This window comes from Sinohyriopsis cumingii, unplaced genomic scaffold (assembly GCF_028554795.1).
Source record: "Sinohyriopsis cumingii isolate HCF-2022 unplaced genomic scaffold, ASM2855479v2 utg000400l, whole genome shotgun sequence".
NCBI classification, from domain to species: domain Eukaryota; kingdom Metazoa; phylum Mollusca; class Bivalvia; order Unionida; family Unionidae; genus Sinohyriopsis; species Sinohyriopsis cumingii.
Genome location: NW_028315895.1, coordinates 1055444 through 1073646, shown reverse-complemented (window position 1 = coordinate 1073646; position 18203 = coordinate 1055444). Strand labels below are relative to the sequence as shown.

The following is an 18203-nucleotide window of genomic DNA, read 5'->3' as shown; positions in this document are numbered from 1 at the left end:
TGGCAGTTTATAGTGATGTTTAGCACTGGGGCATCATGCCACAGACATATAGCATGATGTCTGACCCAGTCATATTATCCTGACACCAGGCCGACCAGTCCTAACACTAACCTCTTAGCTGCATATTCTTTTCTAATATGCATGCAACACTTTCACGAGTTTATAAATACTTTCTTTCTTCAACCAGAACAATTGTTCAATTTATTTGTGGACGTGATAATTGTTCAAACACACCCACAAACTAACATACCCACGGGGAGGGGGACAAAGAATGGTATAAGGTTTGCGAAATAATGAAAATATACCAAATTTATATCTGATTAATTTAAGTTCTACGGGGATGAGGCCTTCTGAGAATTTAAGGCATGGATCCGGAAGAAAAGAAAAAAAGAAAGAAAAAATATATTCACAAATTTTTCTGTCAGGTCGCAAAACTATATCTTAATCCGTCCACGTGCGACGTGAATAACCTGTAGTGCTACCTCTGTGATGTAATGCAGGGTCCTCATCCGCTCCATGCAATTGACCGTCTATTTAATTTCGCTAGGGCGGAGGGGAATCTGGGACTTTCTTAAGAAACAGATTTTCTTCTTTCACCCCAATGTTCTTAATTATTTTAAAGTAATATAATGGGTATAATAAGCATTTTCTTTAATCTGAAAAAAAAAATTCTTTTCAATCCATTTGTGGGACACATTTGTTTCAAACACATTTTCGCTCCTGGTCCCTTGACCAATGCTGCAAAGTCTCCAGAACTTTGTTCTACTGTATGCATTGATATAGATATCGGCATTACTTTGGCCTTACTGTTTTCAGTCACTTCCGCCGACAAATCATTCGTACCACACCATCCCTTATTTCCGTTGTTTAGAGACAAGTGACTTTAGGACTCAGGGTATTAATTCAGTTCCCACTGTAAAAATATACAAACACCATGATATTAAAAATTCAATAACTTTAAATTTCTGAGCGCTCATGATCGAACCTATATTTATCAGTATAGATGAAACCTGAATGCCAGCTTCTGTGTAGAGAAAAAAAGAATATCAGCCACGGCATTTTATGGACCCACATCTGTTTGAAACACTTACCTTTAATTCCGCTCCAAAGAGTCAGTTGCTAATTTCAGTTATGGATGTTCCAAACTCAAGACTGATAAAGGACTGAAATTCCATCCAGAAAACAATGTCTATATTTTTTTTAAAGTTGCACCTAAGATAAGCTCTTAAAAGATGATTTTTTTCGAGAACAAAATAACTTTTTCAACACATCCTGGCCAACCAAACCCATATATACTCTATTTTATGTTCACCCATTTCCAGGATGGTTCCCATATTTTCATACAATTAGTACCGTGTGTCCTGTACGGCTAGAGCTGGAACTAGTGTATCCTCCGGTCTTGTTATACACACGCCGGGCTGTCATACTGTACTATTTGATAGGGTTACTGGCCGTTTCATCCTGTATATTCTTTACTTTGATGGACATTTTCGTTTTCTTTTTTTTTTCTTCTTCTGTATACTTTCTTTACCTTGTCGAAGATGCATGTCATGTTCTATACTTCTATAAATCAATTGTTGTTGTCTTCTATTCGTTCATTTAAAGCAACTTCCAGAGGTATCTGCATTAGATTTTTCATCCTTATGCATTCTCCACCCCTATTCAAGTAGCTTTAGTAACTCAGTGGTTATCGTACCGTGCTTGCGACCAAAATGACATGGGTTCGAATCCCACGATATGCTCATCCCGTGTGAGCTACCCTTGGTGTGTCTTTGGGCAAGGCACATTATTTGAAGTACCTCTACACAACATAACACATTTGTATCGCCGTGCCGCAAAACATAAAACCAAATCAAACCACTGATATTAATTATATCCCTCGTCCGCACTAAACCAGACCATTCCATGAACCAACGATGGATATTTCTCACTACTACTACTGTTATTACTACTATAACTGCTGCTGTTGCTACTACCACTACTATTTAATTAGTAGTAGTATAGCAGTAATGCACGTGTGTGGCCGTAGTAATTAGTGGAAATTCTGATAACGAGGAACGTGACATGCTACAGCAAGATAATATTCATTGTTACTACATGTGACTCTCGCTTGCCATTGAATTGCTTTAATCGCGTGTGTAATTCGGTGTGCACCCTCTTTAAACGGATATTGTCCTGCTTAAGCAAATTGTGAAGAAAGATATCAAGATATTATTGAAGAGTCGCTTGTTTACATATCGTGTTTTGACGACTGGTGTCTCCTTTCAAAAGATTCCTTTAAACTATTCCATAAATGAAGGCATTCGGGATCATTCAAGAACCTAGACTTGACAATGACTCAAACCAGCTTTCAGAGATCTACCTACAATAATGAAACGGTTATTGGAAATTTCTTCATAAACCATCCCCACCCTCCCTAGCCCAGCAAAAAGATGTCATATCAAATTTATTTTGAAGCAATAAACCAGCCCCAATCGTATTACAAACTTTCATGTGTATGTATGTTATGGAAAAATGGTAACCAGCCTGGAAATGGGTGAACCTATAATAGAGTGTTTATGGTTTTGTCTGACCAGGATTGGTTAATAATGTAAGTTATGTTTTAGGAAAAAGAATCATTTGAGAACTTATCCTAGTTGTAAGTGGAACAAAATAGAGAAGAGACATTGTTTTATTGATGGAATTTCAGTCCTTTAACAGTCTTGAGTTTGGAGCACTCATTACTAAAATTAGCACCTGGCTCTTTGGTGCGGAATTGAAAGCACGTGTTTCAAACACATGCAGGTCCGTCCAGAAAATGCGGCGGCTCGTATCCTTTCCTCTACACAGTAACTGACATCCAGGTTTCATCTATACTGATAAATATAGGTTTGATCATGAGCATTCAAAAATTGAAAGTTACTGAATTTGTAATTTGAATTTGTAATATCATGATGTTTGCTTAGGTTTACTATAGGAACTGAATTAGTACCGTGAGTCCTATAGACAGCCACAGCAATGCGGTGACTCCACATATGCAAGTGCAATTAACTTTGCTATCAATGCAATCATATGGTTCCTTTTGTGGACAACAAACAAAATTATTACATGTTAAACCACAGAGTGACTTTCAGAGGGGTATTAAACACCTATCCAGATATATCAACTGTTGCCAAGAAGGGGGAAGGGGGAACAGTGTGTAGATTTGACTATGTTATGTGGAGTTTTGTGCACTTTGGTTTATATCTAGGCAATACATATATAAAATTTACACAATTTACCATTTATAGAGTAATTATAGCAAGCAATATGATATTTCCTAGTAATGTTGTGAAACAAAATGCTTCAGATATGATCACTTAGGTCTCTTCCACCATGCTTAATGGACAGCTCCGGTGTCCTAGTGACTAGAGCGTCCGCCTCGGATGTGGGAGGTCGTGGGTTCGATACCCGGCCGAGTCATGCCAAAGACTTACAAAAATGGTACTTACAATTGCCTCGCTTGGCGCTCAGCATTAGGAGGTTAGTGTTAGAACTGGTCGGCCTGGTGTCAAGATAATTTGACTGGGTGGGATATCATGATATATGTCTGCGCCATGATGCCCCAGTGCTAGACATCACTATAAACTGTTACACTGCAGACATCGAAGCGGCATAACGGAAAATTATTAAAGCTACGTTAAAATTCCAAATCACACACTTACCATGCTTAATGGTGATGACCTCTCATGACTTTTCCATCCCACTAACTTCTTTCAGTGAATGTTTTGAAAGTTCTTTTTTTGCATTTTAATGGACTTATGTTTACCTTACTTTAGTTTTAAATTATATGTCTTCTTGGGGGAACTGTAGGTAATATTTGTCATCTAAATCTCTTTTTCTGTAATAATACATGTACATGTAGATGGTCACCTTGACCTTTTACTCATTATTTACATAATATGACAAGGCTGGTAATATATTACATCATTAAATTGAAGAGCGATAAATTGTGGTATTAAAAAAGATGGTTCTTTTTAGCCAGCTTTTGTTATAAAATTTGTTTCTGAATTTCTTAAATAAAGCTCAAATATTTAAATGTTGCCTGAAATGCACCATTGGTCTTTAGGTAAAGATGAACTTGCAATATAATCTTAATATTCACTAATGTAATCTTTGACAAGCACAAATGTGCACATTGCTTACTGATGTATTGACCTACTATTACTACGGTTGTCAATAAAATTATGGGTGAATATAGGACACACAGTACTAATGCTATGGAAAAATGGGAACCAGCCTGGAAAAGGGTGAACATAAAACCGAGTATATATGGGTTAGGATGACCTGAGGATTGGTTAATAATGTAAGTTATGTTGTAGGAAAAAGAATCATTTGAGAGCTTATCCTAGTTGTAAGTGAAAAACTAGAAACATTGTTTTATTGATGGAATTTCAGTCCTTTAACAGTCTTGAGTTTGGAGCACTCATTACTAAAATTAGCACCTGGCTCTTTGGTGCGGAATTGAAAGCACGTGTTTCAAACACATGCAGGTCTGTCCAGAAAATGCCGCGGCTCGTATCCTTTCCTCTACACAGAAGCTGACATCCAGGTTTCATCTATACTGATAAATATAGGTTTGATCATGAGCACTCAGAAATATTAAGTTATTGGATTTTTAATATCATGGTGTTTGCATAGGTTTACTACGGGAATTGAATTAATACCGTGAGTCCTATACGAGTTATTTCTATTGACCGACCAACTAACGGACGATATTAGACAGACCAATAGACGGACTGGATGACATATTTTCCTCGTGTCAATAAGCTCAGGATAAATAAGAAGGAAAACCAGGTCGGTGTTAGCTTGATGAAATGTCAATTCGATAATTTGTCCGACTTCTCATGGTCTGGTTGTCATTGCAGTAAAAAAGCCAATTTGTCAAAACACTTCGTCGAACTGCTATCAGCCATCGTACATTTGAGACAACCCTAGGGAGCTGATCATTGCTGTTGCAAATTTTTGTCTGACATTTTGTACCTAGCAACTTCTCATTAAAATATATGCAACCTGAGAGGATAAGTCAACGTTGACATTTACCGTTCAAAACATTTGATCTCAAAAGGGACAGATATAAAATATACTAAGACTTGGAATTTTTTCGTAATGGAAAAAGGTATCAGGTTGCATTTTGTTGTATCTTACCATCCATACTCGCTTGTATATCGAGTCCAACTGCAAGCAACATAGACCAACATATGTCGTTGCATCATGCGCCTGTTGATCCGGTTCTGTGTTATTTGTTCCGCCGAGTAGTCCTAAAACAAACTGCATAGACACAGATGTACCGATGCATATTTGTGTGTATTCAGTTTGCAATTGACTCCAACTTATAAACCGGTATGCACGGTAGTACTTTACATTTATTATAGCGTTTATCCTTTTTCGTAATATTGCCAAGAAGTAATGCCCATTGCTATCATTATAATTGAAATGTCCGTAATTGCATCATAATGAACGTTAATATTAAACTAATTGCCATGTCACGCCTCTTTTAACGTTCTCTTTTGGTTTGACTTGGTTTTTGTTTGAGGGTTTATTTTTTTTTTTTTTTTTTTTGGTTTATTTGTTTTGGTTTGGTTTTATGGGGGTGTTATTTTACAATGAGCATACTGATTACAGTATATCACAAAATATATCATTTAAGGTACAGTTTTATGCTTGTGCAGTTTGCTTTTGCTTGTACGTGCTCGTAGAACCTGTGTACATTTGTTAATACGTGTTGTATATTTGTTTGTATGTGCTTGTAGAACCTCTGTATTTTTGTTTGTATGTGCTTGTAGAACCTCTGGATTTTTGTTTGTATATGCTTGTAGAACCTCTGGATTTTTGTTTGTGTGCTTGTAGAACCTCTGTATTTTTGTTTGTATGTGCTTATAGAACCTCTGTATATTTGTTGAACGTCTATATGCTTGTTTGCATGATACTGTAGAACCTTTCTATTTATGTTTGTATGCGTGTTGTAGAACCTCTTTCTGTTTGTTTGTATGTAGTGTTTCCCTTTACGCACATTTGTGCGTCAGGGACGCGCGCTGGAGAAAATTGACGTACACATTTTGTTTCCGTGCGGTTTTTTTTTTTTTTTTTTTTTGACGCAAAGGATTTTCATAATGTGATCAGGATTTATTTAATACCCAATGCATTGGACGAGGGATGACATCGTATATACTTCGAGCATAGGCATTGACTGGTTTTCCGCTTTGTTTGTTCCTTGTCTTGCGCTCCTCTAGTCGTATAGCAGAGTGCAACGCAGGGAACATTCGAAACAATGAACCAGACTAGCATAGGCAATATTATGACGGAATAGCTTCCCCTAATCTCGCGAGCTCTCGCGCGATTTCCATCGAGCTCAGCAAGCTGTCGTCTAGATGTTTAATCTCAATGCTTGCTGCACTAGAAAGTGATCTCCAGATTAAAACGACGTGCACTAAAAATCATTAGCGAAGAAAGTGAAAGAAGCAGAACACAAAAGAGTAACTGTGCATCTAACTTCAATGAAAAATGGAGAAAATAATACCCTTGACTGGAATAGGTATTCAAACATTAGGATTACCGGTGAGACTTATGATCGCGTGATTGCGAAGACTGCAGAAGTGAATAATCTGTTCGTGACAGGGTTTTAGAATTTTAAAAAATCTGCCCTCGTTCGCCACAAAATAACTGGAGAACACATTATAACCCAAGTCATTCTTTCACAACAAAGAAATCAGTAAACTTGCATAGACAAATGCGTTATTTGGATTACAAAGTCAGCGGGCCATTGCAGATTTTGTTCGTTTTTAACTTTGTTGCAATAAAAGATTGATCTTAAAGTTCAAGTGTAACTTATTAGAAAGAAGATGAATCATTATCCTCCTTGATATTTGGATAAATATGTTCTAGGACGAAGTACAATGAAACCGATGAACGTACACATTTTATGAAAGGCAGTAATTTGACTGCCATTTTGTTTAAAAGATTTATTTGGTTTTTTTTGTATTGATATTTATATACTGTGTTGGGCTATAATATTGCTTCATAATGATTATAAGGAGACTGCTAAAAGTACGACTTTAAAACAAAAATGAACTAATAAAATTATTCTTTGAATGGACAATGCATTTGTTTGTTAATTGTGCATGTTGGTTTATTTGGAGAGAGAGAGAGAGAGAGAGAGAGAGAGAGTATGTTGTGCAAGTTGCAATATTCTATTTCAAACTGAAAAAGTACAAGTCATATAAAAATTTGTCAGTACATTTTTGACCTCCACATTTTTTATTTGACCCCCAGTTCTGACACCAAGGGTTTTATTTACCTCAATTTTACACCCCTGGGGGATACACTGAGTAGAACCTCTGTATTTTTGTTTGTATGTGCTCGTAGAACCGCTGTATTTTTGTTTGTATGTGCTTGTAGAACCTCTGTATATTTGTTGAACGTCTGTATGCTTGTTTGAATGATACTGTCGAACCTTTCTATTTATGTTTGTATGCGTGTTGTAGAACCTCTTTCTGTTTGTTTGTATGTGTGCCACATAACCTTTGTATGTTTGTTTATTTGTAATTGTAGAACCTGTATATATTTGCCTGTATGTGTTTGTAGAACCTCTATATTTTTGCTTGTATGTGCTTGTAGAACCTCTGTATTTTTGTTTGTATGTGCTTGTAGAACCTCTGTATTTTTGTTTGCATGTGCTCGTAGAACCTCTGTATATTTGTTCAACGTCTGTATGCTTGTTTGCATGATATTGTAGAACCTTTCTATTTATGTTTGTATGCGTGTTGTAGAACCTCTTTCTGTTTTGTTTGTATGTTTGTCACAGAACCTTTGTATGTTTGTTTATTTGTGTTTGTAGAATCTGTATATATTTGCCTGTATGTGTTTGTAGAACCTCTGTATATTTGTTTATACGTGCATCTGGAACCTGTGTATATTGTAGAACCTCGTTACATTTATTTGTATGTGTTTGTAGAACATCTGTATATTTGTTTGTAAGTACTTGTACAGCCTCTGTATATTTGTTTAAAACTACTCCTGTTCCTGGTAATTTAGTACCCATAATGAGCCGTATGAACTTTCTTTTACCTTAATATTTTGTCCGAGTTGTTTAACATTGTTTAAACTGAGCGTGTCTTAAACATGTTGTCTACTATTGACGAATGACTCGCCGCTATATAGCTGTTAATCGTACGTGTTCTGGTTAGAGGCGTGGTCTTGATTACGTCATCATAACAGGTGAGGGCCCATTATTAAACTGACTAACAGCTCATTTGCAAGAATAACTCTGGATATGTCATGCTCAATTCTTATCAAACATGCTCAAGGGAAAGATACTTCGAGTTTATCCTGTCTGCTTATTTTTAATGATGATCAACATATTTTTAATTAATGACTCCTGGAGATTTAATAATTCCTTTAATCCCTATGGATGCTTTAAATATGGACCGCCTCCAATTGTGACCGATGGTCTCGAGTCCAAAAATCTTCTAAAAGAGGTAAGTGAAATAGTTTAAAAGAGTTGTTACTTTCAGTTTTTAAGAAGCTATGGCGTTATAATTTTTTCGACATTCAAAACCGAAGTTGAAACTAGAAATACGATAAGTTGTATATACAGTGATTTGATTGCATGACTTTACTCTTTGTAAAAATGCAACAACCTTATATGTATATGTATATATATATATATATATATATATATATATATATATATATATATATATATATATATATATATATATATATTACTTATAAGACTAGTCATGATGCAGACTGCACAGACCCAGAGATCTTGTCGTCGAATAATGCGTCGGCAGATCTGGATCTGTGCATTTTATTAGGAGTAATCTGTAGAACAAACAACATGGACCCTGATCTTCAGACACTATATATATATTCACTTAATCACGGTCAAACAGGAATACCTTTAAAGTTTCTGATAAAAGAAAATACTTCCCCAAACTTACAATTGCAACTGCAGACCTCGACAACACAAAATATCAGCTGTTGTGAGCAGGTAAACTAATGTCAGTATGTCAGTTTCAGTATGACGAATGTAAAACAGACAATGGCAGACGCCGAAACTCCTACACAAATCGGTCACTTTAGCAAAAGCATTCTGGGTAATCATGCATACATACATACATACATACATACATACATACATACATACATACACACAGACATACAGACATACATACATACATACATACATACATACATACATACATACAGTAAATATTAGCTTTAGTTCAGAATGCTTACTATACTAACTCTCCCGGCCGTGGCTGACTGACCCCACCCCTTACAAAACTTCCTGACCCTCCATAAATCCTGACACTCATCCCCTCTGCAAAAAAATCATGCAGGCGCCCATGCTAGCATGTGCTGAAAAACTGCGCTAAACCCACAAAACCATTGATCATTAACTAATGTCGGTCATCAAATTTTCAATAAGGAAAATACAAGGATCGATTCAACATGTTAAACCTACTGTCACTCGTAGCAGAAAATAGCATTTGTTATATAACTTGATATATAATTTCTTTGTCCATTCGCAGGTCGGTAAGTTTACTTGTTATATTCCTGAAGAACATTAACTGTGTTAATTTGTGTCATGTGGTCGTTATCAGCAGTGATCTGACTTTAATGTATATGATTTCAGGGTGATAGGCAATACTATAAAAACTCGTTTTCTGCCTGGCTTTGTAGACCAATGAACTATGACCTTTTTCATGATGGGACAGAATTGCGGGAGCTAATGTTTGCCATTAATTCAGATGAATCGCATATAAACCTATGCAAACCATATTTATTTATTTACCGTCTATACTTACTTATAATACTAGTCCAACTGCAAACTGCACAGACCCAGATCTGGCGTCGAATAATGCGTCGGTAGATCTGGATCTGTGCGGTTTTTAAGGAGTATTCTGCACAACAAACAACCTGGACCCTGGTCTGCAGGCACCTTATGCGACAACAGATCCGGATCTTTGTTGTTGCAGTTCGACAAGACATTTAAAAGAGTATATATGGTATTTCTTTCTTTCCTTCGTTCTTTGGAAGGGGTGCTGTACACAGCTGAAATGCAAGGCAAACATCTGATTTTGAATTTATATTACTGTTAAATAAACGGAAGATAAATCACAGCACAAGATTATTTCATTGTGGTCAACCAAAAAACTTCACACTTACTGTAAAAATTATCGCTGCTAAAATTTCTTGACCTTGGAAACATATCTTCTAATTCATTAATGGCATCAAATAAAGAAAGATGATCGTACTAAGTTTGGTTTTAGTTAAACAAAATAGACAATTGGAAACTAGTACTGACGAAAGACCGAGTTTAACATTATGCGACAACAGATGCAGGTTTGTGCAGCTTGCAATTGTACTCGACTTATACGCGATCACATACGATAATCTCTATCAGTCAAGATAATGAGGGTAAATCTTTGACTTGAGTAGATACAATAAGGAAATATCGCGAGTGAAGTGGGAAACATCGTATTGTCACAAATGGCGACACTCGTGAAATATATCGTTCTATCTACATAAAAACTGTAGATCCTTTTAAATATCTACTTTTCTAAAGCAAAAATCATAGATTTTTGTTTCTCTAATCTGTGCCAATACAATTAACGGCTGCATTACTATAGAGAAAAAAAATTAGAAAAATTTTAGGATTCCCTCCTTATACAAATTAATCTTGTACATACACTGCTTTATTGTGTAATTTTCAATATTGATGACTGATTGCAAACGAAAATGGAGACGTTTTTATTTTCCTAAGACGTTTCTTGCTTGGAATGATACAGCAAACATTGGGGGGTGGGTACACTTGAAATGTCACACAGCTGTCTCGTATTGCAGATTTCAGAGCGTAACAGCGTAACATCTCTAAACAAAGGATTGGCATTAGTATGAGTTTATTTGTATCGACTTGGTTTTTTTAAATATTATTTTCTTCATTTCTGCATTCAAACGCGACAATATGGTCTTAGCAATCTTGCTGTCTACTTTGGTGACAGATGCTGCACCCAAATTTAAAATTTCACTTAATTTGGGTATGTTATCAACATTCATCAATGTCCGATTTCTCCATATTTATCAAACATGAGTTTTCCCCGAAAAAAATGTTTCCATTTGTCTCAGAGTGTACAAGGTTATGGGTGGTAGGGTAGATTATCAAATATCAACAGCTGCTTATGTTCAGTCGCTAACAATTTCCTTGATTCGTGATGAAAACTAATTTTAAAATGTGAGTACTTTACGCCTACTTTCTGTTATTTGGAGTTCGTTTTTGAAATTGCGTATGCCGCATGCTTATTGGTTTGATACATTTTTGAAAGAGGCTCTAGAATCTAAACACGTTATAAGATCAGTACATCTCGTTGCGGGAGGGGGACATGGGACGAAAAAATGTTATAGGCCGAAATATGGAAATACAAATTTAAATAATATACATTAGGGCAGATATATTTTGTATATAGGAAACGAATGTATTTCCCAAAAGTGATACCGCCTCTGTGACGATAAAAGTGGTATCACCACAGTGGCGATATCATTTTCTCTCTCACTGATATATTTCAAAATTTCTTTGGGAATGATAATAATAATAATAATAATAATAATAATAACAAGAAGAAGGAGAAGAAGAGGAAGAAGAAAAAATGCAGTATCATTTGAAATTGTGTCAAAATGCGAACGTGACTGCACGTTTGTAATAATTATTTTCTCATGTCTCTTTAACCGTGTTGGGAATTTTAATTCTCAGTCTTTGAAAAGAGTCATCAACATGTTTAAACACATCGTGTCTAAGGACAAAAAGATATTTTTTAAGTGTCACACATTTACGCGTACTGTCGTACTGTATCAATAACCGTGTCTTTCCAAAAGGACGATTTTAAAACACGAAGGCACTTAGAATCGTTTCAAGACCCGAGAATGTAATCATAAAACTTATTATGTATCTTTTAACCATAGACCTGGCGATCATACATTGTAACTTTCAGAACTCCAATCTCAATACTTAAGAAATTATTTAAGGTTTTATTGCTTGTTTGTTTATTTGTTTTTAAATCCCATCACCACCTTCCCTAGCCCCGTTTCTAGAGGTTATATCAAATTTGGTTTTTAAAACTGGTATGGAAATTTACAGACTCCACTACTTTCATTACAAAGTTGCATGTATATGTCTTTGACCATGTAGGAGATTTATTACGTTCCATGCGGACGGGCGGACAAGATACACAGGTAAAGAAGGACAAGAAGAACTGCGTCCCGCTTTTATTCAGCAAGTGCATTGATAATTATGAAGAGTAAACATGGAGGTAGCGTGTTCAATACATTAATCTAATCTTGATAATTTACATTACTTGCTCACCTGTCATGGTTTGGAAATATTTAAAAGATAGAAACGTCAATATGTCAAAACCTTTTGTCGGGCCTCCGTCGGTCATTGCACACCTGAGACGAATTTATATAGCTGTAATAATGGCACTGTAACGTTTATACCAATTTTGTGCCAAAGGAAGAATAGCTGTTTCGATAAACATTGTAGCTTTTCGCATTTGTTGAAAACTTATTGGGTGCTGGATATTTTATACCATTCGCAGAAATCAGGATATTATGGTCAGTTCTGAAACTGACTTGGACGTGACATCCTCTATTCTTAAAATGCTCTAAATGCATTATGCTTAAATTCTGAAAAGAAAAATAAGGCAAAACAAAGTAGTGCCCAAAGGAAAAGTATTTAGAATTTGTTCTGGTTTCCTTAAGGTGCTCAATATGCTTTTAATGAATGACTTCTTGTAGAGATTTAACTATACATTTAATCCCAGTGAGTGCTATTAACAAGGAACTCCCTGCTCTTGTGACCGATGGGTTCGAATCCAAAATTGTAAAAGACTTTAAGATAATTTTTTATAAGGTGTTTTAAGTTAGATGACATCAGGACTTCACGACAGAGCTAAAGGACATAACTAAGGGAATAATATGTTCTTTTGCAATGGCATAATGTCTTTATTCTTCTAATTTAAAACATGCTAAGCACATAAAAGAGAAAGACTCATTTACTTCAACGAACTATCTATCTATCGAGAGAGAGAGGGACAGACAGACAGACAGACAGAGACTGAGAGAGAGAGAGAGAGAGAGAGAGAGAGAGAGAGATGTTGTCTGCCTTTAAAGGCAGGTGTTCCAAGCCACTGCACTTCGCACAAAGATTTCATAAGATATTTTATTGCCAACTAATGAACATATATTGAATTTTGTGACATTAATATTTGACAAAATATTAACTCCATTTACAAGCCCATGGGTGCATTTCAAATCATTTAGCACTCTCCTTTTTTTACCCACCCCCAGTAAGTAGCATGGTTCATTGACTGCAAAATAATTGATAGTCCGATATATATGGAAATGTCTATTCTTGTACTTGTTTACTCTTCCGCTCCTTCTCTTCGCAATCCGTACCAATATGTCGATCTGCCCAAAAGGCAGAGGGGCCGCGGGAATTTAGGTAATATTATTAAATAGAGGGCCACCATGATCTTGGGTAGCCTGATCAAAGGGCAAACTCCTAGTTTCGGCCCATTCCGTCTTTGGTCCCTCTGTCGTGAAGTGCTTGACGTTACGGGAGATTTTGAAGACATAAAGCAGAAAGTTCGAATAAAGAATGGGTTGAGTAAAAAGCGGTTCATGACTGGTAACTAGCAATGAACGGAATGTACTACGTTTCTATTCCCTGAAAAATGAAAACCTTATTTTCGAAATGGCTTGGCGATTATTATGAAAAACTGGAAATTTAGAAACTGGAACAGCTCCATTAAAGTCAGTTTTAAAACGGTCCAATAGGAATACCCTTCTAGTTTGAAATGGAATACTTTATCAGACAAATAATTTGACAACACGAAAGCTCAGCTGTTTATAGTAGGTGCATTATTGTAAATCTCAGATGTACACTTTGTAGCAGATGACAGTAGATGCGCAAATGTATGTACTAACGGGCCATTTTTCCAAAGTACTCAGGGTAAAATTTTGTTAGACGCCTATAACACATGTTGGAATAAATTTTAGAACAAGATACAAGTTTCGAAAAATGAATGTAGTTAAGTATGTTCGACATAAACGGCTATTTTGAGCAGGCAAATTAATGTCCGTCTCAGGTAAAAGTATCATTTGTATCAGACGACATTAGATACGTCACTTCCTATACAAATCAGCCGTTTTGTAAATCATTGGGTAATTTTCTGCGAGGTGTTGTGGGTAAAACTCGTACAGTCCTATTCTTGTAATAGTTCTCACCCTATACCAATGAAATATGGTTTGGGATGGGGTGTTTTTTGGGGGGTGTTTTTTGTTTGCAATGGAAAACATAATACAGGTCATGTCCATAATACCTGCTGAAATGAATTTTAGAAGAGATACAGGTTTCGCATTATGAACATGTCGACATAATACAGCATTCAATACGGAGAAGAAAAAAAATGGTAGGTAATCGTGAACGGTTAAATGTTCACTTAAATTTGTTTGCTAGTTCTACATTTTATTTGATCAATATGGTTTTTCTATACGGAACAAATGACACCCTTACGAGGAAAGAAACTGCATGATAATTCTCTATCTCTCAAAGGGAAACAACATTTGTTATACAAGCGGATATAAAATTTCATAACATTTCTTGCAATTCAGTTGAATCACTTAAGAACAGTACAATGATTGGGTGGTAGGGGATGTTCAAAGCGGAAAAGCAATACGTAACATCTGATTTGCTATTTCTAATACTGTTGTTTGGCTCACAGAATACACACAGAATAAAAGCAAACTAACCTTTTTGCTTTCAAACCACAATGTCTGAATTAATTATATATGTCCTATGGGAAGTTTGTCAGTTTTGAAAAGGTGGGTATTCAAAATCAGTAGTAGCACAACAAACACTGCTGCTGTTTTTACTGATTACAGATTGTTAACAGGGGAATATAACTTTCTGTAGTCCCCAGCTTTCAACGTGCACGTTGGGGACAAATCTAACCAAATATAACCCTGCGCAAAAGATATCGGCTCCGTCTCCGATATTTTCCTACAGAGTTACGTTATTCGAGACGTATCGGAACCAATCAAAAGAAGCCAAGCACTACCTTAATTTCAGAAAATTACCTTTGGCTGATATTTTGTCTTGGTTTGAGAATGTCGACATGGCAATAAGACCAAAGGTCCCTTATGGTGAAAACGAACATTTGGTCCCACATTTTTATCTGTTTTGTTTCATCGGTCAGAAAAGTGATATTACTCGGTGCTGTTGCATTCATGCCGTAAAAGGTAAGATGTAAACCTCAGACCCGTAAATCAAACCAGCTCCGATTAGGCATACTGAAACTTTCAGATATTTTTTTATATACAGGAAATGCTTATTTCATTTCAGTCTGTGTCGTTGTATACCCTCTCTAAACATTCGTGAATTGCTTGAACACACAATTTGGACGCAATCGTATGGTTTAAAGTTTGATGTATCTACCCTTATTTCACGCACGAATATGAATATACGCCTGAGAATACATAAGGTTAGTAAATAAAAGAAATATAATATTATCGTCGACCGTCCTAACATCGCGCCCGTCCATGCTTCGTGCGATGTTATTCTCACCCGCTTGTGTCAAGATCCTTATATCATCAACTGGATCAATACTTTTTGATGACAGTGATAGAGGATCAATACTTTTTGATGACAGTGATAGTATGTGCTGATTAAAAAATATTCTTCGAAATAAATTTTAAATACGTACTACAATTCTAACGAAAGAAGAAGAAGAAAAAAGACCAATGGAAATCTCCAATTAAACTGATGCCATATTTGCCACAGTTTTGTGACCCTTGGGTGACTCGTAGCTTTTTATGTTGAGGTCCGCTGTTCACATTTTGGTTTTTCTTACCTTGTTTATTAGAGGGAAACACGGCAGAGATTTATTTATAGCAAAGGCAACTCAAAACCCTGATTAGTATAACATGCACATCTTATCTCATGTTAGGAAATATTAATCTAATGGAAAACAATATAAAATGAAAATTTTCATTAAAATATTTGAATACAAATGAAATATATCTTTGTATGAAATAGCATGGGGAAAAATCTTTTACAATTTACTGCCTAGTAAAATATGATAAATTGTAGCGAAAGCATGAAATAACTTTTTTCAAAATGCATCATAGTTTTTCTTTCATATCTTTTTCATCATTATTTAAAGGTGTTGTATTGGAGTTCGAAATAAATGAAATATAACACATACGCAGATATTAATAATGATGGGACATCATAAATGATCGATTTACACATCTTGGCCTAATTGTCACATGCAAACGTTATGTCACGTGGCATTTAATTCAGGTCACTAACCATGGACGCACTTCCGGAAATAGATAAATTTTGGATACGGACATAGACCACAATTAATTTTACTATATGTTCTCTACCTTTTGTTCTCAATACTGACCTTTCAACTGTGTGACAATCGATGCAAATCATATGTTAATCTAAAATACCTTCAAAGATGACTTCACGGTGAAGTTCTTGTCAAAGGTTGACCTGTTCTTTATTTAGATGCTGTACTGTCAACATAGCAGCATGTAAACGGAACACAGATTTCACTTCCGGATCATCAGCAAGGCCTTATTACTCACTTTGCACTGTCGCCAAAATACACACAGACAACAAGACCCTGAGCTCATATTATCAAGAATAAACAGTTACCTTTAAATTCCTACCAAAAATGCATAAGCAAAACTCTTCTATCACCACCAAAATGAGAGAGTAAAATATGTTCTAAAAATAGACTAGAACTACATTCGTGGGTACTGAACTGGAAGTATTAATTGTAACCCGATTCCATGCGCTTGGAAAAACGGTAGCTGACAAAGAATTTAGAGAGTTTATAACATTTTTGATAGAAAAGTTCATTATTATAATATAAGCATTAAAATTCTTGTTAATGGCGCGAACCATGGAAGGTCAAGGACGACGTGAAAAACTATTGAAAAGGTTATTGCTTAATTTGTTAAAAATACATAACTTAGCGTGATCGTTGTGGTGTGTGTGTGTGTGTGTGTGTGTGTGTGTGTGTGACATTTTCAGGCTCGTTTTAAGCGTATGATTGCTAGATCTACGTGTCTTCAAATATAGGAATTACACGTGCCAGGTCACTATAGCTGTTTTACATGTTTGTTTGGGGGTGTGATCCGATTATAGTGAAACTTACACAAGATTTGAGACAGACTGTTTTGATATGGGGCTTACAGTGCTTCAGGTGCTTCAGATTGGGACCAGGAATTGTCGAAAAGCTTTGAAATTTATAGCAATCAAGGCTATATCGACATGTCATCGAACCAAAGACGACATTTACGATACTCCATCCGATCACTGTTTTGTCAGTCTTGGGCGAAATCCTATAAACACACATTATCGATAACGATCATCGTGGAATACAGTTTCAACTGATATGATTTTCCTTACGTAGAAATGACCTGAATATTAGAACAATTCAACAGGCAAATGAAAAGTCTTGCAGCCAACAGGGTGCATTAATAATCAAACGGATACAAATTACTAGAATTTCATGCGCGTGTTGTATAAATAATTTGGTTCTGCTCAGTTTAAATATTTCTTACAAACTAGAACTGATCAGTTACAATGAAAAGAATGAACAATTCACGGAAATAAAAATTATTTTTTGAAATACCATGCTAGCCAGATGCAGATAAAATAAAGTGTAATTAATTTACACGATTCTAGTATTAATGAAAAATAGGCAAACTACAAATGAAGGAACAAACAGACGCCTTTCTGTACAACAATTTCATTCCTAACACATTCTTTCGCGGAAGTGAAATCTACCTTTGGGTGGTTTATCGTTTTATGGGTTTGACGCCATTGTTAAGCATCTGATAGGCTATGCATGGTGGTCAGTATATCTGGTTTAGGAAGAATCTGGGAAAATCCTAAGGTAAGCTAATGGCAAGCTTTTACACATAACGACTCGAAGCCATGCGGACAGAGGCGAGATGACAGCAATCGATAAATGCGACTACTGAGTCACTCAGAGCCCTCATTTGTCTTGAAAAGTTTTGGAATAATCTTTGAGTCTACTCTTATGTTACGTGTTTAGCTCGAGTGAAACCAATAAGCTTTGAAAAATATAATAATTTATTTC

General features: G+C 35.8%; 1 protein-coding gene across 1 annotated transcript in view; it reads left to right on the top strand.

The window, feature by feature from the left end:
- The first annotated feature begins 8287 nt into the window (after positions 1–8287).
- Positions 8288–18203, top strand: part of LOC149774190 (carbohydrate sulfotransferase 15-like) — a 70183-nt gene continuing 60267 nt past the window's right edge. The window contains exon 1 of the mRNA XM_089945707.1: positions 8288–8495. Coding sequence (XP_089801833.1) covers positions 8316–8495 — 180 coding nt within the window. The 5' untranslated portion in view covers positions 8288–8315. The remainder of the gene's footprint in view (positions 8496–18203) is intronic.